General features: G+C 54.0%; 2 protein-coding genes across 2 annotated transcripts in view; one reads left to right on the top strand and one right to left on the bottom strand.

The window, feature by feature from the left end:
• The window catches only part of Lrsam1 (leucine rich repeat and sterile alpha motif containing 1), a 38,859-nt gene extending 26,601 nt beyond the window's left edge, over positions 1-12,258 (top strand). The window contains exons 18-25 of the mRNA XM_029536916.1: positions 1,300-1,374; positions 2,591-2,671; positions 3,871-3,966; positions 5,655-5,753; positions 7,828-7,959; positions 8,787-8,868; positions 9,398-9,543; positions 10,594-12,258. Of these exons, the coding sequence (XP_029392776.1) occupies positions 1,300-1,374; positions 2,591-2,671; positions 3,871-3,966; positions 5,655-5,753; positions 7,828-7,959; positions 8,787-8,868; positions 9,398-9,543; positions 10,594-10,719 (837 nt within the window). The 3' untranslated portion in view covers positions 10,720-12,258. The remainder of the gene's footprint in view (positions 1-1,299; positions 1,375-2,590; positions 2,672-3,870; positions 3,967-5,654; positions 5,754-7,827; positions 7,960-8,786; positions 8,869-9,397; positions 9,544-10,593) is intronic.
• Positions 12,225-23,404, bottom strand: part of Niban2 (niban apoptosis regulator 2) — a 48,457-nt gene continuing 37,277 nt past the window's right edge. The window contains exons 6-14 of the mRNA XM_021193044.1: positions 18,286-18,401; positions 17,789-17,893; positions 17,542-17,704; positions 16,143-16,330; positions 15,269-15,424; positions 14,812-14,928; positions 14,543-14,650; positions 14,348-14,459; positions 12,225-14,053 (exon numbers count right to left, since the gene is read on the bottom strand). Coding sequence (XP_021048703.1) covers positions 13,464-14,053; positions 14,348-14,459; positions 14,543-14,650; positions 14,812-14,928; positions 15,269-15,424; positions 16,143-16,330; positions 17,542-17,704; positions 17,789-17,893; positions 18,286-18,401 — 1,655 coding nt within the window. The 3' untranslated portion in view covers positions 12,225-13,463. The remainder of the gene's footprint in view (positions 14,054-14,347; positions 14,460-14,542; positions 14,651-14,811; positions 14,929-15,268; positions 15,425-16,142; positions 16,331-17,541; positions 17,705-17,788; positions 17,894-18,285; positions 18,402-23,404) is intronic.

The raw sequence follows: 23,404 nt of genomic DNA, 5'->3' as shown, positions 1-23,404 counted from the left end.
TTTCTGAGTTTGAGGCCAGCCTGGTCTACAAAGTGAGTTCCAGGACAGCTAGGGCTACACAGAGAAACCCTGTCTCAAACAAACAAAAAAAAAGAAGGACATTGATCCTTTTTACAGTTAGACTTTGAATTCTTTGCTGGCATTTCAACCACTTCAGTATCTTTGAATTGTGTTACTAGAGAGCGATGATCCTTTGGAGCAGTCTTGAGTTTCGAGTAGCTTGTGTGTGTGCCCGGTGACCTTCACACCTCTTGGAATGGGTATCAGTTTTTGTTTAATATGAGCACTTTCTTAGTGAGCAGACATCTCTCAAGGACTCAGTCTCTAGCACCATTGGGGTTGGGGGGGGGACATAAGTGGATAGGTCTGTGGCTTATCCTTCCCTCATGGAGGCCCCAGGACTGGAGGCCCCCCTGTGTCCTTCTGTCCCTGGTGTTTGGGGCTGTCCTTTTCCCACCTGTGGTTTCTGGTGTTCTTGTCCTCCTTCTGAATGCCAGGCAGCGTCCGACAGATGCAGATTCTGATCAAGCTCTTTGACCTCAGAACCTCCACTGCCCAGCCTCATTTGTTTTGTTTTTATTTTAAATGTATAAGATAAAAAGTTGCTTCTCCAGCTGTGTGTGGTGGGATAGGCCTCTAATTCCAGCACCCAAGAAGTTGAGGCAAGAGGATTGCTTTGATTCAAAACTAGCTTGAGCTACATAGACCCTGCATTGAAAGGAAAGAGAGGGCTGGAGAGATGGCTCAGTGGTTAAGAGCACTGACTGGGGGCTGGTGAGATGGCTCAGCGGGTAAGAGCACCGACTGCTCTTCTGAAGGTCCCGAGTTCAAATCCCAGCAACCACATGGTGGCTCACAACCATCTGTAAAGAGATCTGACGCCCTCTTCTGGAGTGTCTGAAGACAGCTACAGTGTACTTACATATAATAAAAAAAAAAAAAAAAAAAAAAAGCACTGACTGCTCTTTCAGAGGTTCTGAGTTCAATTCCCAGCAACCACATAGTGGCTCACAACCATCTGTGATGGGGTCCAATGCCCTCTTCTGGTGTGTCTGAAAATAGCTACAGTATCCTCATATATATAAAGTAAAAAATTTAAAAAAAGAAAAAGAAAAGGAAAGAAAAGAAAGGAAGGAAGGGACAAACGAATGAAGGAAGAAAGGAAAGAGAGAGACCAGTTATTTTTCTGTCTGAGGTGTTTTTTAGGCAGATGTGGCTTCCCCGTGGTTGGTGTGAGCACCCTTGGAAGAGCCAGGGAGCGTGGCCTCGTCTAAGTGGCGTGTGCATTGTCTCTTGCAGAGTGTGATGCAAAAGGCTGCATTCGAGGCTCTCCAGGTGAAGAAGGACCTGATGCATCGGCAGATTAGGAACCAGGTGAGTGCTGGCCGGGCAACCTCATCCTGCTCCTACTTGCAGACCTGGCTCGCGGGGCAGCAGTTATTAAAACTCGAACCCATGGCTTACCACTTTGGAGACCTCCTTTTCCTCAACATTCCACAATGGGGCTGATGGGTCGTGCCTTGAACAGGGCTGAAGGTGGTGGCTTCATCCCAGAGCCTGGCCAGAAGCCTGCTGGGCAGGTGCAGTGTGTTCCCATAATGCCTGGCTGGAGGAAGGGCCATGCTTATGTAACTCTCTGGGAAACTTGCCAGCTCCTGTGACAGCTCAAAATGACTGATGGACACATGGCTTCTGGGGGTGGGTTGGATTTCCCAATGGTTGGGAAGCCAGGTCCTAAGAGCTTCTAAGGATGGACCCTGGCTTGGGAGGAGGAGGCCACTCTCCCGTCCAGACTCCACCACCAGTCTTGGGCGGGGCCCCTGCTGGGTGGAGTGGGGCTGGGGCCAGAGGCGCTGCAAGCTGTCAGGCTATGGGAACACACGCCGCTGTGGATTCACACACTGTACCCACATTTTTGCATGCTCTCTTTTCTTTTCTTTTCCTTTCTCTTCTTTTCTTGTTTGACTTTAACAAACTTAATTTTTTAAACCTCCCTCTTTAATTTCAATCCCACATTGCCAGACATGAAGCTCATTCCTCTGACCAGGGAGGGGTTGGTGGCATCAGATACTCAGGGTTGCGAGAGGCCACAGGGTCATTGGCTGGCATGGGGTAGAGAAGTCACTGACTGTGGGCTCTGAGAGCATGTGGTGGCCCCAGATATTCTCAATAATCCTGTTCCATTTCAGACCCCGAGTTGGGATATCCCAGGCAAACGATCTCTCAATTACCTGCTCTTTGTCTTCGGGCAGGCTAACGACACTAAGCGTCCATTTCCTTGTCCTTGTAACAAGGCAGTTATACACCCAAGAGTCAGAGAGCTGCTGCTGCTGCTGCAGCCCAGCCTAGCACATAGTAGGTAATCAGCACGCAACTGAGGCTCATTACTGGATCATTTTTGTTGTCCTCCAGCCCTGTGGTAGCTTGTTTTCACTCTCTTCAGTGAGGCCCCAAGGCTCACACGTTCCCCTCTGTCCAGGGCTGCCCAGCCTCCTGGCAGAGGTTTCTGAGCCCCTGCTTAGCCAGGCAGCAGCACATAAGGGATCCGTGGTGATTGTGGATCAACGTCCCTGTTTCGTCTTCTGTTTAGATTAGGCTAATAGAAACTGAGTTACTGCAGCTGACACAGCTGGAGTTAAAGAGGAAGTCCCTGGACACAGAGGCGCTTCAGGTATGTGAGGCTCCCAGCCAGACGACACCCTCATTCCACTCCCGACCCCAGGGCGACTGATCTTCAGCTCCAGACACAGGCTTCTCTAGCAGACAGAGAGCCAGTCCAGCCCCATTAGAACAGATGTGGTCCATGGGCAAAGGTAGCTTCGTGCTGGGCGAGAGGGTCAGAGGAAGGAGGGCTTCATTGCCAGGCCCGCTGGGCCATCACCATCTCTGCATTCCCCTGACTGGGCTGGTGGCTGTGTGGTCAGGTGGGCTTTGGGTCCTACTCTCTGGGCTGACATTCCCTGTGGAGGGAGTTCAGGGGTCCCAAGGACATGTGAGCTGAAACTGGCCTGGATGTCCTGCTCACAGACCCCGAGGGCAGCACATGGAAACAAGGGCGTAACCCTTCTCCCTTCCCTGATCCTCAGTCTGCCCAGACGTACACAGGGACAAGGTAGGATGGCACATGGATACGTGCTTGTGCCAGGCTTCTGAGAGTTCTCATCTGTCGCCATCACTGTTTATGCCCAGGGCAAGTCTGAGTTGACCCATGGCCTTCCAGTACTGAGAGTGCCACCGCTCCTAGGCCTACCCAGGTTGCTAGGTGGCCTTAGACGAGTCCCTCCTGGGTCTCTCTACTGTTCATGGCTAGCCTGTGCCATCAGCCCATTGGAGTGTTCTTGGTGGCCTCTGATGGTTCCCACAGATGAGGAACTAGCTTCCCTAGGGAAGCTGCCACCATGTTGGTCCCAGCCCGTTCAAGCCACAGGCCTCTCCCTGTTAGGACCGCCATGGGTTCCAGAGAAAAGAGGATAAGTGTGTGGCCACACACACAGGGCGGTTGCATGTGTCTCCCTGTGTGGCAGCCCCCTCATCCGTATGTGTCGCCCTCCTCACCGTTTGCTTCCTCCGCGTGCTGTGGTCCGTCAAGACCCATGACTTGTTTCTTTTGTTCACCATTTCTCACCATTTGTGGTCACCATCGCTAGGGTCCCATCCTGGCCTGAAGCCACAGAGAAGAGGGTTGAGGGCTTGGGAGGAAGTGGGTGGCATAGCAGAGTAGGGGTGTCTCTGGGCTCTGTCCCTCAACTCAGCCTTGAGGCGTTAGTCTGAGCCCTGAGTTCAGTCAGTGGGGCTTCCAGGCCATGCCGGGCTGCATGGTGGGGAGCACTGAGGGCTCACTGTGGCCTCGGGGCGGATCCTGTGTTACAGGAGATGGTCTCAGAGCAGCGCTGGGCACTCAGCAACCTGCTCCAGCAGCTCCTCAAAGAGAAGAAGCAGCGGGAAGAGGAACTCCATGGCATCCTGGTATGTCCTTAGATTTCTGTGTGCACGCCTGGGCATGCACACTGTGCTTTTCAAACACTCGTTGTTCCATTGTAGGGCAAGGGACAGAGTCACTCGGCAGATGTTTTAGTTTCTTGTGCACCCTTGTTATAAGGGAGAGAGATGTTTTAGTTTCTTGTGCACCCTTGTTATAAGGGAGACAGTTTGCTTTCACTCACAGTCTATCCTGTGGGGAAGTCGCAGCCGCAGAGCCGAGACAGCACAGCATCTCCGGTATCCAGAACACAGTGTAATGAACACACAGCTGATGTTAGCCTCTGCACACAGTGCTCCCCGGCCTCAGGATTGGGCAACAGCCCTGACTGTCCTTTCCAGGACAGGACAGGACATGCTGCGAGCAGACCACTGCTTTTCACTGGAGTGGCCCTAACTTCTCTGTGGGTAGTTCTTTTCACTCTGGTGTACATCAGGTGGGCTGAGCCCCACTTACTAACATTGCTTCAGACACTGAGTGTCTGGTACCTACACACTGAGGGCCAGGGCTGAGAAGATGGAGTCACTGCTATCTGTGACTGTCTCAAGTCCCCCCAGCTCCATCCTAGGCCAGTTGAGAAGGGTGAGTGAGGCCGGCTCCTACAGAGCACACACAGCCCATCCAAAGTGGCCCGGCCCCCATGGCGCCTCAGTAGCATGTGCTTGCTGCCCCTGCCCTCAGCAGGCTAAGGGAGGAAGCCCCAGGTTAGCATACAGGCAGGACCATGGACACAGAAGGAAATCTGCTGGCACAGTGCTGCACTGTAACCCCAGCCCATCGGGGGCTAATGGGGGGATGGTGATTTCCAAGTCAGTGCAGGGACATATCGAGACCCCACCCGATTCTGAAAGAGTACGAATGCAGAGACTTGACAGCTCAGTGGTGAGAGCACTTGTTGGCAAGCCTGGTGAGCTGAGTCCCTACAGGGCACCCACTTGGTAGAAGGAGAGAACCAACTCCCGAAGTCGTCCTCTGACCTCCATGTATGTGCTACTGGGGCGGAGTGCATGCACAATATGTTAGTGTAATATACAAATGTAAGGAAGAAAAACAGAGTTCTTGGCTCTTGCAGGAGGAACCATTAAAGGAGTCAGGCACAAGACCCAGTGTGGCCCACAGTGATGGTTGCTATGGTGATCATGACTCAAAATCGCTAGCTCACTGCCTCATCCTGGCACCTGGGATAGTGCCCACCCAGAACAACCCTTTATGAACATTCCCCACGCGGCAGAGTGGAGACCTCTGTGCCATTGGTGTGTCAGCCTTAGCCAGCAAAACAACCTCTCTAAGGAGTCCTGGGGGTCCTGTAGCCACCTGCCTGGCACCCAGAAGTAGGCATGCCCTTGTTGGGGACAGAGGTGGCTGCACAAGACTTTGCTGTCCCACAAATGGACCAAAAGGGGTCCCTCTCAGAGGTAGTAGCAGAATGTGGGACCTAGTGCAGGAGGCCAGGAGCAGGCTCCTGGTGCCACATGTGTGGCCTTGGGCAGCTCCCTGCTCTTCCCCATGCCCACTCCCTGTTGTTGGGCACAGCTGGGCTTCCTGCCTTTGCCCTGTGGCTTAACTCAAGGACAGCAAAAAGTCAGGTACTCACAGGAACATAGTAGGAAACACCGTGGTCTGGTGGTCTCTGCTTCCTGACCAGAAGCTAACCAGTAGCTTCTGCTCTTGGCAGGTGGAGTTAGAGGCCAAGAGTGAAACGAAGCAGGAAAATTACTGGCTCATCCAATACCAACGGCTTTTAAACCAGAAGCCTTTGTCCTTGAAACTGCAGGTAAGGACCATGGTACTCATCTGGCCCAGGAGCTTAGAGGGGCTCTTTCCAAAGGTACCTCAGCCCAGCCCTACTGGGGATCCCTGCACGGAGGTCTCCAGTGTGCCAGCTCCCTGCAGGGAAATCGAGTGAGGACTCTGATGAGAGAGGAGGCGAGACATTGGCCTCTGCTGAGCAGGTGGGCGGGGCAGCTGCAGCTGCGCTCCCTTTGGGCTCATGCACACATACGTGCATGCACACACACACACACACACACACACATACACATACACACACACTCCCTGTATAGCTCTGGCTGGCTTGGAACTCACAGAGATGCCCCTGCATCTGCCTGTGGGGATTAAAGCTGTGCACCAACACACCTGGCCTAACACACACAATTTTTTTGTTTGCTTGCTTTCTGTTTGTGAGACGGGGTCTCACTGTGTATCACTGGCTGTCCTAGAACTCACTAGATCAGGCTGGATTGGAACTCACAGAGGTCCACATGTGCTAGGACTAAGTCCTAGGACTAAAGTGTGCACTGTGGACAGCTTGATTTGGGGTTTTTATGAGATAGTCTCACTTTACAGCCCAGGCTGTTTGTGAACGTGCCATCCTCCTGTCTCAGCCTTCTGCGGGCTAGAGTGACAGGAGTGTGCCACCATGCCTGGCTTACTTTTGTATTTTATGTGTATGCCTGGTGTGTGTGTGCTTGTTACAGTAAGTGTATGATGTGTGCAGGTGTGTGCAGGTGTACAGGTGTGTGCAGGTGTGCATGCTGGGACTGGAAGGTGACATCAAGCATTTTCACAGTCACTGTCTTTTATTATTTTATGTGTGTGAGTGTTTCGCCTGCTTGTGTGTCTGCAACTTGTATGCCTGGGACCCATGGAAATGAGAAGAGGGATTGGCTCGTGGGGCTGGAGTTATGGACAGGAGCCACTATGCTGGTGTGGAAATCAAGCCAGGTCCTCTGGAAGAGCACGAGTGCCCTCGCCACCGAGCCCTCTCCCCAGCCCCTCACCTTTATCTTGTTCATTTACTGCTTTGTTGTTGTTTTGAGGCAGGGTCCCTCAGTGAGCCTGAGACTCGTTAGTTCAGGTTCATCCGCTGGTCAGTGAGCTCCAGGGATAAACCCATGCCCAGCCCTGGGGACAGCCTGGGTGACGATGTCTGGTTTTGCAGCTTGAATTTTTAGTAAAAATTGAGTCATTCTATAAATACTCTTTTAAAAAGCTTTATTTATTATATGTAAGTACACTGCAGCTGTCTTCAGACACACCAGAAGAGGGCATCAGATCCCATTACAGATGGTTGTAAGCCACCATGTAGTCGCTGGGTTTTGAACTCAGGACCTTTGGAAGAGCAGTCAGTGCCCTTAACCGCTGAGCCATCTTTGTTTTGTTTTATTTTTTGAGAAGCATCAAGTTCACAGCAACAAAACAGTAGATTAAAACAGGTCCCGGCTGTCCTGGAACTCACCCTCTCGGTCCACAGACTCACAGAGACCCACTTGCCTCTGCCTCCTGAGTGCCGGGACTAAAGTCATGTGCCACCGAGCCTAGCCTAGATTTGTTTTTTACTTACGTGTAAGTCTATGTACGCCACATGTATACAGGTAGTCTCTAGCCCAGAGGGCCTCAGGCCCCCCGGGAACTGGAGTTAGAGAGTTGAGCTACATGTGTGGCTGCTTCGAATCCACCCTGGGTCTTCTCGGCCACTGAGCCTCATTCACACCATTCTTTTAGCTTGTTTTTCTCTCCTGTGTACTGACGGAGAGCTTCCAGCCCACGGCCACACCTGTCCCATTGTTCTCAGGTGCCTGCCTGTGCCCAGTGTGCGGCCCAGCTTCTTTAGCCAGCTCCCTCCGTGGTGCATGTTTACGTGACTATTTCAAGTGTAGAACAGCAGTGAGCTCCCGTGTGGGTGGATCTCCTTGCACTTCACACACACCCTTTGGTGGGAAAGAGCCCAAGGACACACTTGTGTGTCATGTACTCTGACTGTGTCATCTTGAAGCCGGTGTATCTCTGCAACATACACCTCTACTCTAACACCCGTGGCCTTCCCCATGGGGTCGGCCACCCTGCAGGAAGAAGGCATGGAGCGACAGCTGGTGGCCCTGCTGGTGGAGCTGTCTGCTGAACACTACCTGCCCCTCTTCGCCCACCACCGCATCTCACTGGACATGCTGAGCCGAATGAGCCCCGGAGATCTGGCTAAGGTGGGCAGTAGCCATTGTCTTGGGGGAAGTCAGGAAGGCCCAGGGGACCTGGACTCAATGTCACAAAGGGGGTATATTTGTTTAATTTATAGTGAGTCAGGGTCTGTCCAGGTCAGGTGACTCTAGGGCTCCGTGCATCTCATGGCCAGAACTGCTGCCCGTTGCTTCTGCTCACCTGTGCCCTCAGCCTGTGCAATCGTGTCACACGGTTGTAGCCCTGCCTGAGCTCCAGCTACGTCCTGATCACAGTATGAGCTCCTTTCATGGAGTTAAGCCACCAGCACCTCCCTGGGGCACGCACAGGCCTGGCATCATTCTGAGTGTCTCACATCAGCCCATGAACCGGGAACTTGACTCTGAGTGGTCCGATCCGTTCTGTTGTCCTGCCTCACCCAGGACAGTGCAGGGCCCATGCTTGGAAGTACCTGAAGACCTTCAGGTGCAGGGTTCTGGGCTATGCGCCCAGGCTCGGGGGGGTGGGGCCGGAAGGCTCTGACACTGCTGCTGCTCAGCAGAGGAGCTTCAGTAGCTCTCTGTCCTAAGGTCACCAGACAGAGTGACAGTAGTGTCGGGAAAGCATTCCGTAAACACATGTCACAGGCTTCCTTTGGTGGCTCAGTTCTCCCCTCTGCCACAGAAGCCTGAGTGAGCCGCCTACAGGGCTATGGTTCTGCCTTGTCTCATACAGACCACAGGCCCAGGCCTCCCTGTTTCCACCAAAGGTGCCAGAGGCAGAGGCTGAGCAGTCCTATGGGCTTGGGCACCATAGGACAGCTTAGCAGAGGAGAGCCCTCAGCCCTTGGTCTGCTTTTTCCTGTTGGCCACAGGTGGGCGTCTCAGAAGCAGGCCTGCAACATGAGATCCTACGGAGAGCCCGGGACCTGGCTGCTGTGTCCAGAATCCAGCCAGGTACTTAACTCTAAGCTCTTTCTGGGGCTGTTCAGAGGCTGTGCTTGGCAGTCTAGGGGCTACTGGCTCCAGGACAGAGCTGTAGGCACAGAGGGGGCTATGCTGGGGGAGGACTGGGAACTACAGTGGCAGCCTTGGGGCGGTCCCATTCTGCCGTCACCAGATGGACCCATCCCATTTCCTGGGGAGCCTGGTTGAGAAGCTTAGCCACTAGCTGAGGGCCTCTGTCCTGCAGTTCCGCCACTGGGTGGCGATACGGCCCCAGGCATGCCACGTCCTCTCAAGAGCCTCAGGCTTCTGAGGTTTCTCTCACCTCTGAGCTCCTCAAGCAGAGTGTGCAGTAGCTGGGTAGAGAATTCCCTGCCATCTCACAGATGAACACGGAGGAGTGCATGAGGCGGAGAGGAGGATGCGTCCCCTGCTCATGGACGGGAGGCACCTACCCCTTCCCCAGATCGCTCGCACAAGCTAAGACTGGGATCATCTGGGCGTGATTCCCCGACTTAGCCTTTCCCTCTGGTTTCCTCAGAGTTGAAACCACTGGAGAATGAGGTCCTTGGTGCCCTCGAGCCCCCCACAGCTCCTCAGGAGCTCCTCGAGTCAGTGCGACCGTCTGCCCCCCCGGCTGAACTGGACATGCCGACCTCAGAGTGTGTAGTGTGCCTGGAACGTGAAGTAAGTGTGGGGAGTCACCAAAGTGACCCGTGTCCCATGACCCAGATATGCACAGTGCTAACAATCATCAAGAGTCTATTTTCCCCAGAGAAGGATTTTTCCCTCAGCTTATTAACTATATTAGGGAAAATTTCCTCTGTCATGACTCACCAAGAACATGGTTTTCCCAGCCAGGCCTTTGTAAGATTGTTGCAAAATTAACACTTATTGCAAAAAGTAAACATACCAGTGCTTAAAGCACAGGTCCTCCCTCCGGCACACCCGCGGAGGGAGCAGGGGCAGGGCACAGCGACGCATGCTTGCAGCGAGTCTGAAGCTATGGAGCAAGACCCTGTGTCAAGAAACCCAAAAGGGGCTGGAGAGATGGCTCACACTCACTGCCCTTCCCTGTACCACATGGGGTGGCTCACAACGTCAGGGGAAGGTCTGACATCCTCTTCTACACTTCCCGAGTAGAATACACACATAAGTAACTAAGGTGGCTTTGTAGCAGCTCGGTAGCTCTCTGACCTTCAGCAGACTCCGAGGTGCTATGTGGCGGAGGGCAGAGTGGTTAGAATTCTAGCCAAGGCCCTCTCCTCAGGCTCTGAAAGGGACTCCCAATTTCTTGATATGATACATGACTTTGAAGCAGTTGGAGACTTCTCAGGCCATGTGTATACCGAGGGGTCTTGCTAAGGCGGAGTCAGGGGACACATACGAGGCTAGTGACTATAAGGTCGAAGTCATTTTACGCTAGGCATCACACTTTGGCAAGTGTGGACACAAAATAATTACAAATAGGTGGAGGGCCAGGTAGCGGGTCCACGCCTGGCATCCCAGCTGAGTCTGGAGGCGGCTCAGTAGCAGGGCACTCGGCCTAGCATGCACTGGAGGGAAGAGCTTTCGGAGTGTAGATATTCAAATGCTATTGCAATCCGTGGAAAAACAGGTACAAAACTGCCAACAGGCTTGGCCAGGTTTTCACACCCGCTGGCATCTCTCGGGGCTGTGATGTGGTCACGGCTCCAGAACTGAGCAGTCAGGATGTCGCTGCTGCTCTCTCCGCAGGCCCAGATGGTCTTCCTCACCTGCGGCCACGTCTGCTGCTGCCAGCAGTGCTGCCAGCCTCTGCGTACCTGCCCGCTGTGCCGCCAGGAGATCTCCCAGCGCCTCCGGATCTACCACAGCAGCTGAAGGCGCAGCACCTACCAGCCCCGGCCCTTCCTTGGCACTGTCTCCACCACTGCTGGACCCCACCTACCCTCATTCCCCAGACGAGGGCAAGACGGCCGTAGCCTTTGTCACCCACCACCTGCCACCCGACCCCCACTGCTCTCTCTGAGCACTAGGCAGGCAATGTTCCTGGCAATGTTCCTGGCCTGTGACATAGCTATGCTGAACAGTGAACAAAAGACAGGGCAAATCTGCTGGTGGTGGAGCCTTGGGGCACGGGGCCAAGGTCCAGCATACGGAGGTGGCCCTGCAGGACTCAGGAATCCATGTTAGTAGCCAAGCCTCAGTGCTACACCCAGCTGTCTGCCCCTCCTGGTGGTGTCCATATCTGTGGACTGCATCAGCCATCCTGTCCTAAGGTGCGCCAGGCCAACTGCTTCAAATGTCTCTGGGAAGGGGTGGGTTGTGCAAGACTCCCCAGCACCCTTTTGCTTCTTTCTGAACACCCACCCTCCCATATCTGCACCCTTAGCCTACATAGGCAGGTTAATTCAAAACAGGAGCACCAATAAATCTGACTCCCTTGCGGAGTCACCCCTAGGTCCATGGGAACTTGGGATGGGTAGGAGAAGGTGGAGTCTGGGGAGAGGGTGGCTCTTCTGGGGGAAAAGGCCAGAGCTGCTGCTCCTGGGTCAGAGGGAAGGCAACAGAGATGATGCCCAGTGGAGAGTCAGGCAATGCCCTCTTCAAAGAGGGCAAGGGGACAGAGCCAGGGACGGGGCCTCTATTCATAAGTAGCCTGTGCTCATAGGACAGGGTGTTCCTGCAATGATTATCCTAGGTGAGGGGGCTGCCAAGGAAGGCATGTTAACTCTCAGAGGGGCAGCCCACCCTCACCAGCTGTAGTGAAGGGGTTCCATGTGACATGGCACCCTTCTGCGCCGTCCCCCCCCCCCCCAGTATAGTGTGTATAGCCTACAGCATGTGCTCAGCAAATACTACCACTTGACTGGCTCTGGGGGAACTAGACATTGGCACCTAGCTCAGGCCTGGTGGACACATGGGATTGATGGACCATCAGAAGGCTAGTCACCTGAAAGCTCTATGGCCTCTCCCCTTCTCTCTGAGCCTCAGTTTCCCCCTCTAAGATAGGAGATTGTAAGAATGAGTTAGAGAAAGAGGCCTCAGTAAAGTGGTTGTCATTTGGAAGTCTGGATCCCCAGATCTCACCAATCCAGGCCAGTGCACGTTGTCACCATACTGAGGAAGCTGAAGCCGGCAGACCCTGGGACTCACCAGCCAACCAGGCTATCTGAGTTAGTGTGTTCCAGGCTAACGAGACCTCATCTCAAAACATAAGGCGGAATGACCCGAGATCCTTTGGCTTCCACATGCACACGCGTGCAGGAACACTGTCAGATCAGGGGCCTGGTAGCTCATGTGATGAGCCCAAGAGATCTGGGACGAATGGATCCCTAGATACCGTAGGCCTAGATCTCCCCCCCCCCCAGCAGCACATGAGGAAATGAGCTTTAAATAAAGCGTTTATTGATGAGCAGAAGCTTATACAGTTTGCATAGATTCTTCATACCATATCTGGAAGGATGGTGGAAACCCCCAAGGCACTAGAGAACATGGAAAGAAGTCAGTACTCGATGGAGTGAGGGCGGGGGACTGGGTGTCCCTGAGCACTGGCCATGACCTGTGGGTCTGAGGCCTGCATCTGGGGAGCAGGTCCACAGAACAAGGGACACAGGACTGGGAGGGACCTCGTCCTGGGGCCTTGGAGTGGCAGTCTCTGCTTTGTTCTCCCAACTCTGGCGACAGAGTCTGGGGAGAGTCATCTGGCTGACTGACTCTTGGTTTGACCCTTGTGACTAAGAGGGAAAGACGAGCCCAGATGGCTCACAAGGACATTGGAAGAGGGGTCTGGAATTGTCAGGATTAGATGACGGGTGCAGAGGCCAAGGATGGCCAGCAGTGTCTCAGAGAGCCATGGTCCTCAATGTCCCTCTGGAGCCCCTCCAGCTTCCTGGCAGGTAGTGAGACAGCCCACAGCTAAGCCCTGCCAATGAGCAGTTGTCAGCCCGGATGAGCAGGAACAATGGTCACCCGAGACACTCCAACTTCAGCTACCTTCACTTTGCCATCCTGGCCTTAGACGCTCCCAAGCTCCCTCCCCTCAGGACACTTCCCCTGCACAGACTAACACATTCTGGGCCTTTCTCATTCCATCATGACCTCTGACCTCTCGCATCACTCCCCTGTAAAACCCCTAAGCCCTAAGCTACTCCCACAGCAGTAGCCAGCAAAGTGAGGCCAGTGTCTAACCTTGGGACCTGCAGGGAGTGGGTGGGACAGAGGCCGGTCTGCCTCTTCCTTGCCACGTTGGTACCACAGAGCCCCAGAGTAAGACGACAGCTTCCTATACATGAGTCACAGCACCACTGCTTTCATCTACCCCTGTCAAGAACCATCGTAACAGTACGAGGGTGGGATGGAGGGGCTCCCCAGCCCCTTGCACAAAGAGGAAACCCTCAAAACCAGACCCAGCATTGGAGATCAGCCCACAGAAAACGGGGCAGTAACAGGTGTACTGGACCCCATAAAGTGACTCGGGTAGGCCTGACCCCTGGAGATGCAACACCACCCCAGCCACCTTTCCCACAAGGCACAAACTGGAGTACCCCTCCCCAGAGGTGAGGCTGCGGTGCCCAAGGAGAAGCGCCCTGGTGCAGAGTCCAACAGAGGCCTGGCGGCCATGCTTAGAACTCTGTCTGCACTCCCGCACTGTCCTCAGTGGTGGTATGGATGGGGGGACGGCTACCGGGGCTAGACACCTGCTCACCGGTCTCTTGGTCACTGGGCTTAGGGGGCTCAAGGTCCACAGCCTTTCCAGGTGGGAGATGCCGGAGGGGTGAAGCTGGCGGCGAGGCCTCCGGGACTGCCACAGGCTGGGATCTCTCTTGGACTGGAGCCCCATTGAGAAGGGGGCTAGCTGGCGGGGAGCTTTCAGCCTGCAGGTCCTGGGCCAACAGGCCTCGGAGCTCGGTGACACTGTCCGGGGATGCAGGTGATGGCGGTTCAACGCCAGCCTCAAAGGGCAGCCCCGACTCCTCGTCCTGGACCACGGACATCACCTGCTTGGCACGCCTGCGCTTTTCTGTGAGGGTGGCTGCTTCAGAGGGGCAGGGGCTGCCACCACTGTCACCGCCGTCGCCTCCATCACTGTACTGCTCGCCCCAGTCGATGGGTGCGCCCTCAGCCAGCAGGTGCAGATTGGGATCACTATTGTGCAGAACAATGCTGTCTCGGTAGAGGTTGTGTTTGCGCTGCACTGCGGCCTCCTTCACAGCTGCAAGAGACCACAAGAGACACAGCACACTCAGCATGGACCGTCACAGCAAACCAGACGGCCTCCTGGGTCCTGCCTCGCTCCGGGCCTTCCTGCCACAAAACTATCACTCAAGCCCAGAGCCCGAGCTGGCAGGCCACTGTGTCCCACTCTGACCACGCTCAGCAAAGCCACACGGAGAGGAAATGTAAGGCACAGAGAAGCCAGTGTCGTCTGGACGAAGCTTCCTCCTGGAGTCTCAGTCTCTCTCTGCAGCCTATGTCTGTCTCTTCTGGGCTGCCCCTCCCTGCTCACCCTGCAGGATGTCCTTCATGACTGTCTGCAGCACCACCTCCTCGTATGTGTTCTCCACCAGGATGAACCTGGCAAAGTCTTCAAAGATCAGCTCCTGGAAGCGTGGCAGCTCCTGCCAGGGAAGCAGGTAGAGAAGGGTCAGTGGCTGTACCACCGGCCACTCCCAGAGGGGCTAAGGGCTAGGCGGGGACTCACCGACTTGCAGGTGGGGGCCAGCTTTTTGAGCAGGAAGGGAATGGTGATCTGCAGCAGCGCCTCTCGGAAGAACCTCTTGCGCACAGAACTGCTGTCATAGTCGTATTTCTGCAGGGAGGAAAGCAGGAGGGACCCTGGGTCAGGGGCTCAGCTGGCAGGAAGGTCCCGACCCAAGCCTGTGTGCCAGGTGCTTCCTGGGATGGCGGTTGGCCACTCAGCTCTGGGCTTGGCTGGCCATGCAGACCCCAGCCCAATGGAGTCGGGCTCACCTTCAGCACACGCTCCAGGATCCGCTGGATGGACTTGCACAGCTCCTCCTTCGTGGGTCCCTTCCCTAGCTCTTGGTGCAGGAGGGTTTCGAAGGTGTACACAGCATTGTCCATTTGCTACGAGGCATACAACAGAGTTCATGAGACCCTTCCCCATCCTCTGCCAGTGCCCCTCCCCCATCCTAGGCCCGTCGCAGAGGAATCAGGGGTGGTCTATAGCCTGTTTGCTCTCTGGGTACCTAGATACAGGCGTCTGCCTGAATGCAGAAATCCCAGGAAGAGACTAGGTGGCAAGGACAACTTCCTGGGGGAAGGGGCGGATCCTAAGGAGACCTGATGGGCAGTTAAGTGAGCAAGAGACACGGGCGTTATGGGAAGCATGGGGCGGGGGTCTCCCTCTCCTGGTGCTGGGGGGCCATGGAAGGCAGCTAGCGGGGTGTGGGCTCAGGGGACACACCTCTCTCATGTGGATCTGGGCTCGCTGCTTGAACACAGAAGTGCTAGACACGTCGAATCGCTGCTGCAGCCCGTCGAGCCGCAGCGGCTCCATTTTCTCATAGCAGCTCTGCATCTTCAGGGGGTGGTATGCCAGCTGGGACAGCTTCTCCATGTACTGCAAGGAGCAGAGCCACATGGGTGAGCACACAGCCCCTCATACCCACATACTGCCTGGCCTGGCACCAGCTACCTAGCCAGGAATGGCCTCCCGGAAACTGTGCCAGGAGGGCCCAGGAGAAGAGGGAGAGGGAACCTGAAGGCAGACACTCACAGTGTTGAGGAGAGAGGCCAGGCACTAGGAGACAGTTCTCATCCCCTCTGGGTGCTACTGACCTTGCAAAGACACCCACTTACTCTCTCTGAGTCTTTAGGTCCCAACTCACTAGACATCTCTTTAGGATTTTTAAGAACCTTCTATGTTCTCAAATTCTGATTATTATTGCCTGGGACCCCCCAAACTTGAAGTCTGAAGGAGGCAGCTAAAGTTCAGGACAGACTCTAGACGCAGGCAGTCAACGGGGGACTATAGAAAGACATTCACCCGAGAGCTGGGTCAGCAGAACCTTTGGACAGACACACTGTGTGGGGTGTGTGGCTTGTAAACAATGCAGACCACACCTGAAGCCTGCCCTCCCTGCCTCCTTCCTCCATTCCCTCTCTGTAAGCCATTTTCAACTTAGCAACCATATTGCTCCATAAAGACTGATGGATGGTACAGGGTAAAAATCCCCACTCATTCCTCTAGGCAACAGGCCCCTGTTAGACTCTGGTCTCTGTAGATGCCAAGAAAGGGCAGCCCACCCTGAGACACACAGCAGATGCCCAGGTCTCACCTCACCCAGCTTGTCAATGCCACCCTCGTTGATCACGTTCAGATTCATGTCTGTGACCTCTTTGAAGAAGACATCCCGCACCTCGGTGAAGCCCTGGCTGGTGGGCACCATCAGAGCCTCCAGGATGGACGGGATGTAGGGCTGGACGTGGTTCCTCACGCACACCTCCGCCTTGGGGAGGATGAAAGCTGTATGGGGAGGGAGAGGATTTTGTTGGTGGCGGAGCCTGGGACACAATCCACCCCACCCCGTCATCCCAGCCCGCGGATATCCCATCCTCAGAGAGGAATCAATGAAGACAACAGATCAAAGCACAAGTACAGCTGCCATCCCAGCACTCCAGAGGTGGAGGCAGGAGAATTACAAGTCCGAGGCCACCCTCCACTACATATTTAGAGTTACAAGTCTGAAGCTGGCCTGGGGGGAAATGGGGAGATGAAAGGAAGAAAGGAAAAGGACTATAACACAGGTGCCACAGTGGATCCGGTGAGCTCTGGGGAAGCTGACCCTGCCCTGGACGGGGGTGGCCTGGCTCTTTCCAGCCAGTTCTTCCATCCCAACCCCAGCATGCTTTACCCAGAGGGCATTCTGAAGTCTACCCGCCTCTGCCCAGATGATACTTATTATACACAATAAACATCAACTCTTAGTATCCCACTAAACTCCCAGTGAATGTGGCTGACCCACAATCACCATCAGCAAGCCACCACCTGCTGGCACAGTGTCAAAGAAACACAACGTGGATGATGAAAGGTGCATATGCCACCTGGAGAAGCTGGGTATTCCCAAGGTGACATGACAGTCCACCAGGGTGACACGTCATCAGACCTGACAGAGGTTTGAGCCTCAAAGACAAAAACCTCCACGTTCAAAATCTGGGCCTAAGCCAGGCGTGGTGGCGCACACCTTTAATCCCAGCACTTGGGAGGCAGAGGCAGGCAGATTTCTGAGTTCGAGGCCAGCCTGGTCTACAGAGTGAGTTCTAGNAAAAAAAAAAAAAAAAATCTGGGCCTAGTGTCAAAAGCTTGTCATCCTAGGAACTCGAGAGGCTGAGGCAGGAGGACCACAAATTCAAGTCTAGCCTGGGTCACGTGTACGACATTGTCTCAAACAGTAAAGGAGACTAGAGCTGCAGCTCACTGACAGAGTGAGTGTTCATCAAGTGTGGATGAGAGTGAGTGAAGCCCTGGGTTCGACCCCCAGCACTGCCAGAATCAAATCTGGGTTTGCAGAAGTAAAACTTAAGAGAAGAATCTGCAGGAGTTGGACGATCGTGGATTTGATTCTGATTTTTCAGCAGAATAATAGGCAAGTGATGGATCACACTCTGGGGAAGCTGGCCTGGCCCCGGAGGGCTGGCTGTGTGCAAGCGTCTGCCAGTGGCTTCTGACCCATCTACCTCGGATCTTGCTGGCCAGATGCTCCTTGGAGGTGATGATCTGGTCCATGTCGGTGCGAATGACTGCCTCCATGGCTGGCCGGGCCAGCTGCAGCTTACACAGCACCTCCTCAAAGTGCACCTTGGCCTGTTCAAATACTAGGCGGTACACAGCGTCCGAGATCTACGGGGACAATGGAGGTGTCAGTGCCGGGGCTGGGGACTGAGTGCCGGCTGTTCCCTGCCGAGGGGTCCCTGGCCCACACACCTGGATCCACTGTCGCTGCCTCTCCTGAGGCTTTCCCTTCAGCCGTGGCCCAAGCTCTGCCTTCAGCGCTGGACCCAGCTCCTCCATCACCAGGTTGCTTAGGATCTGGGACCGAGAGACAGGAGAAGGGGCAGGGTTAGTGCCTGTCCATCTGGCTTGTTTCTCTGAATCTCTCCAGCCACGCTAGGACCCTCCTCTGTGGCGCTATCTCCCAAGCACACCCTACAGGTGTCAGACTCATCTGCCTGTGGTGTCAGTCTCCTGTGAGGCAAAGCTACTGAGGAAGGGGGCTGTAGCCATCTTGTTCAGCGCTGCCCTGCCCTCCGGGACCCAGGAACATGAGTGGACAGATTAACAAGAGTTCCCATTTACCCAAATCTGCTCTTGCCATCTCTTCCCAAACCTGTTGCACCCTAGAACCCCACTTCTGATGCAGCCTTACCCACTAGGCCCCAGGGTGACTCCCGAGGACCCCTCACACCGCCCTCTGACCTCACCTGCACCTCGTTCCCACACAGCATTTCCCAGGTGCCGTACTGCTCCTTCGACTGGCGGTACATGCGGATGGCATCTGTGAATGCAGGGCCCTCCACCTTTGAGTTCTCCGGGATCCCTGCCCAGGACAGAGGAAGAGAAAGAGATCAGCAAAGGACCGTCCCGTCATCCACCGAGACCGTCCAGCCAGGGCACGCACAGCAGGAGAAGGATGTGGTTCACCAGCAGCACCATGGCAACCCCTGCTACCCCTCCCTCTCCAAATCACCTTCGTCCTCCAAGATACCACCACCCCGACCCAGCACAGCCATTAACCCACCCCACAGAAAAACAACCGAGAGTAATGAACGGCAAGCGAGGTGAGAAAACGCACCCGGGCCCTAGAGACGGCACGGCATACCTCTAGGACACCTGAGACCCACATTCTAGCCCTGCTCCCCCACACGTGGCTGCATTCGTGTCCTGTGGCCCTCCCGTGGTGTGACAGACAGTAAAGATTTCCAGCTGCACAGGCCAGACGGCCTCTGTCCCAATGCTGGGCCTAACATCCGAACAACAGAGCTCTTCTTTGTCAATACACCTTGCTGCAAAAGTAGGCGGGGGGCTGAACCTGACCCATGCACTGCTTTCTGGGCCTTGAACCCCAAAAGAGCCTCAGTTTCCTCTTATGGGAACCATGGCCCTATCCTGGCCCCCCCCAACATGCTCTAGGGACCTCTCTGTGCTGCAATGTGCAGACGGTGAGCCACGGGAAGTCCAGAGGGTGGCACCAAGGCCTCTGGAATAACACTTTGTGTGGTTTTGGTTTTTTGAGGTCCTGGAGATAGGACCCAGGGCCCTGAGTACTTTACCACTGAGCCGCATGCCCAGCCCCTCAAGTGCACTTTCTATCAGAAGTTGAGAGACCCCTTGTCTATGTACCTTATATGAACAGACACTAAAACTTTGCTGATTAAAGGGCTGCAGCTGTGTGTCTAATCTACACAAAGTCCTGAGTTCAGTTCCTGGGTGGGAAAGAAGGATGGGAGAGTAAATTGGGAGTGTGAGCATTGCTAACAAGTAGGAAAAAAATGATGCTTTTTCTACGTTGCTGTTGCTACTGGTGGTGCTGGTGGCCTGTGTCACGGGGCAGGAGAGTTAATAAACAAATTGTTTACCTAGCAAGGAAAACAAGAGGAAACAAGAGGCGGGAAGTGGCCAAATCCGAGTAGGGAGAGACAATGTTTAGTGTACTAACCCTAGCCACGTGCCTCTGACCACGGTGTCCCCGGAACCCAAGAAGGAGAAACTGCAGTTCATGCGTCATAAGCCACAGCGCCCACTGCAGTGACAACAGGCTGAGTCACCTCACAGAAAAGAGCCCCTCCCTTCCCCACAGCCAGCCACCCACAGGAATCACGTCTGTCAGAGCCAGAGGCCATTCTACCACGGGACCCAGAGACTCAGAGCCGACAGCACCCAGCCCTGCATTCGGGGACCCACAGGGGTAGGCTCGGGGCAGGGCAGCGGTGCATCAGCAGAAGTAGTGCCCGCATCAGGGCAGCCAATGTGGGCCTGAGAGGAAGCCCCAGCCAGGCTCTCAGAAGGACACGCTCTCCTGGAGTCTGAGTTCTGTCGGGGAGATCTGGCAATATATAAATTACCAGGGCTAGGAATTTCCATCCTGCATGTAGCAAGGGAGATGCAACGGAGCAAGCAAGCATGCAGGTCAAGGGCGCCCCACCAAGGGAGAGTGGCCTGGTGGGTGGCGCGATGGGCGGGGCAGCAGCAGGAATGCTCCCAACTAAGGACCTTCCCCATTCTCACAACCAGCTACTTGTGACCCCCCGCTGTGTTCACTAGCAACGCACCCCAGAACAACTCATCTCTCCTAAGGGCAAAGCTCAACCGAGAGCTCAGGCTGAGCCCACTTCTAGTTGAACCGATATCTTCGTAAAAAAGGAAAATTTTATTTTATTTTATTTTATTTTTGGTTTTTGGTTTTGTTTTTCAAGACAGGGTTTCTCTGTGTAGCCCTGGCTGTCCTGGAACTCCCTCTGTAGACCAGGCTGGCCTCAAACTCACAGAGATCCACCTGTTTCTGCCTCTGCCTCCAGAGAGCTGGGATTAAAAGCATACTTATCCACTGCCCAGCTTCAAATTTTTTTTTTTAGTGTGTGTATGTGTGGTGTATGTGTGTGTGTGTGTATGTATATGTAAGTCTGTGTGTATGTATATGTCTGTGTATATGTACATGTCTGTGTATATATGTGTATCTATATATATGTGTATGTGTGTGAATGTATATGTGTATGTGTATATGTGTGTATGTGTGTATATATGTGTGTCTATGTGTGTGTATGTATGTGTGTATGTATATGTGTATGTGTATGTATGTATGTGTCTATGTGTGTGTATGTATGTGTGTAAGTATGTGTATATGTGTGTATGTGTGTGTATGTATATGTGTCTATGTGTGTGTATGTATATGTATATGTGTGTATGTGTGTGTTTGTATGTGTGTATGTATGTGTCTATGTGTGTATGTGAATGTGTGTATGTGTGTATGTATATGTGTCTATGTGTGTGTATGTATATGTGTCTATGTGTGTGTATGTATATGTGTCTATGTGTGTGTATGTATATGTATATGTGTCTATGTGTGTGTATGTGTGTATGTGTGTGTATGTATTATGTGTGTATGTATGTGAGTGCATGTGTATGCTTTCACTCATCCCTGTATGTCCATGTTGAGGCCAAAGGTCAATGTGAAGTGTCTTCTACCGTTCTCCATTTTATTTCTTTTTTTAAATTAAATTTAATTTTATGTGTATGAGCATTTTGCCTGCAAGTCTGTCTAGGTACTAGACATAGGAAACTGGATATGAGTCACATGTGGGTGCTGGGAATTGAACCCAGGCCCTCTGGAAGGCAGCCAGTGCTCTTAACCACAGAGCTGTCTCAGCCCCTCCACCTGATGTTTTGAGTCTCTCACCAAACCTGGAGTCCATGTCAGCTAGGCTGGCCGGCCAGTGAGCCCCTAGCGTCTACGTCAGACTTTGATGTGGGTGTTGGGGATCCAAACTCAGGTCCTCAGGCTCGTATAAGAAATACTTTATTCACCGAGTCTGCCCTGTGCTTGCTCGCTCGCTCACTTGCTTGTTTTTGAGACAGCCTTAGCCTAGAATGGCCTGGAACTCACTATGCTGCTCCAGTCTGAGCCATCGTACCTCTCCCAGAAGGAAGGGGATGGGTGGTTTACTGGGGGCAGACTCACTATGCAGTTCTGGTGCTGAGTTAACAGAGATCTCAGGCAGAATGACCACTCTGAACCTAGAAGTTTGAGGCCAGCCTGGGTAAGACTCTGCCTCAGAAAAAAAGAAAAAAGAAAAAACAATGTGTTCAGCAGAGGAATGAGCCTGCTACAGACACCAACCTGGTCCTCTCCAGTCTCCTGGACTAGAAGAAATGCACATTTCCGTTGTGTAAGCCACCCAGGCCCGGCCTGAAACTTCACTTGTAGCAGCCCATTTCAATGGGGGGGGGGGTAGTCTTAGCTTCAAAGAAACTGAGGTTCTAGCATGTGTGCAGTGTGTTTGGTGGTATCATGCCTGCACTGAGGGGGGTGGGGGCGGTCAAGGCAGGAGGTATACATCAAGTTCAAGGCCAGCCCAGATTAAGTATCAAGACTGTCACAAATATCAAGACATCTGGAAAGACAGCTCAGCGGTTAGAGCACTGACTGCTCTTCCAAAGGTGAGTTCAATTCTCAGCAACCACATGGTGGCTCACAACCATCTGTATGGGATCTGATGCTCTCTTCTGGTGTGTCTGAGGACAGTAACAGTGTATTCGTATACATAAATTAAATATATCTTTAAAAAATAATTTAAAAAAAAAAAAAAAAGACTGTCTCAAATCGAGGCTAGGACTGGCAAAGCCACTGACTTACGAGCACACAGTTGGGGGTGGGCAGTAGTTAAATGGGGCTGGAACCCAGGACCTCCTTAGTCTAGGTAGAGCCAAAGACCCAGGACATGGACACCAGGCCTAGGGCAGGAGTGCCCAGCTGTCTCCTGAGACCCCCACTGCTCCAGGAATGCAGCGTGTGAAGGAAGCCCTAGCCAGGCTGGCTGCCACCCACCTTGGCCTCCTTTCCCAACCCATCCACCCCCACTTCCTGGCAGGGCCAGGACTGAGCAATTCCAGGCCCCGCGAATTCCAGGCCCAGCCTCAACAGGGGAGGAAGCAGAGAATTTTCTCACAGTCCTGGGGTGGAGGGAAGGGCCGTTCCTGAAACAGGCCTTGTCAGTTCCTGTAGGGGGTAAAGAGAGCTGGCCTGGGGGTGGGACTTTCTGTCACAATCTTCTATGTGTCCACTCCAGCCCAGGACACACAGAACCAGACTGGAGGCTCACAGCTCTGAGCCAGCTCATCGCACACACACACACACACACACACACACACACACACACACACACACCCCTCCATTCCCAGTCCCTTCTGTAATATCCCACAGGGAACTGAACATCGTCTCCTCCCTACTCAGTCCTGTCCTCACCCTTCCCCTACCTGACCTAGGGTCCCCTACTCGGTCACAGCAGGTAAGCTAGCAGCCTGGGAACCTTCAGAGGACTCATGGGCTAGCAAAGAAGGAGGGTGTCCCAGGCCAGGCAGCCAGGGCCTGAGCCAGAGCCACAGCCCCAGGGGCCTGGGAACAGGAGCTCTTTGTGGGCAGCAGGGCAGGGCCCAGCCCAGGTGGCAGGGCTTGGCCTGGCTGAGGAGCAGGTTGCCTCCCAGTGGACAGATGCCAGAGGGTGGAGGCCTCTGTAGAGAGGTGGGGTGAAGTGGGTTCAGTCAGGTACCCACGCTCCCCTCACTACGAGGTAGAGCTGTGTCTGAGAGCAAGGTGCAGCCGCTCTGGGCCTCCCTCCGCCTCTGGGATCACATCAGTAAGGCAGGGCAGAAAGGCCTTTACTACCTCACGTTGGGGACAATCCTAAATGTTTATAATTCCTCAGAACTCTATAAGGCCCTTCCAGACCTGGCCTGACGGCTCCCCTCCAGCCTTCTCTCTCTGTCTCTGTCTCTGTTTCAATCTCTCTCTCTCTCTCTCTCTCTCTCTCTCTCTCTCTCTCTCTC

Source organism: Mus pahari, chromosome 3 (assembly GCF_900095145.1).
Source record: "Mus pahari chromosome 3, PAHARI_EIJ_v1.1, whole genome shotgun sequence".
Classification (NCBI taxonomy): domain Eukaryota; kingdom Metazoa; phylum Chordata; class Mammalia; order Rodentia; family Muridae; genus Mus; species Mus pahari.
This window is presented reverse-complemented; position numbering and strand designations above follow the sequence as displayed.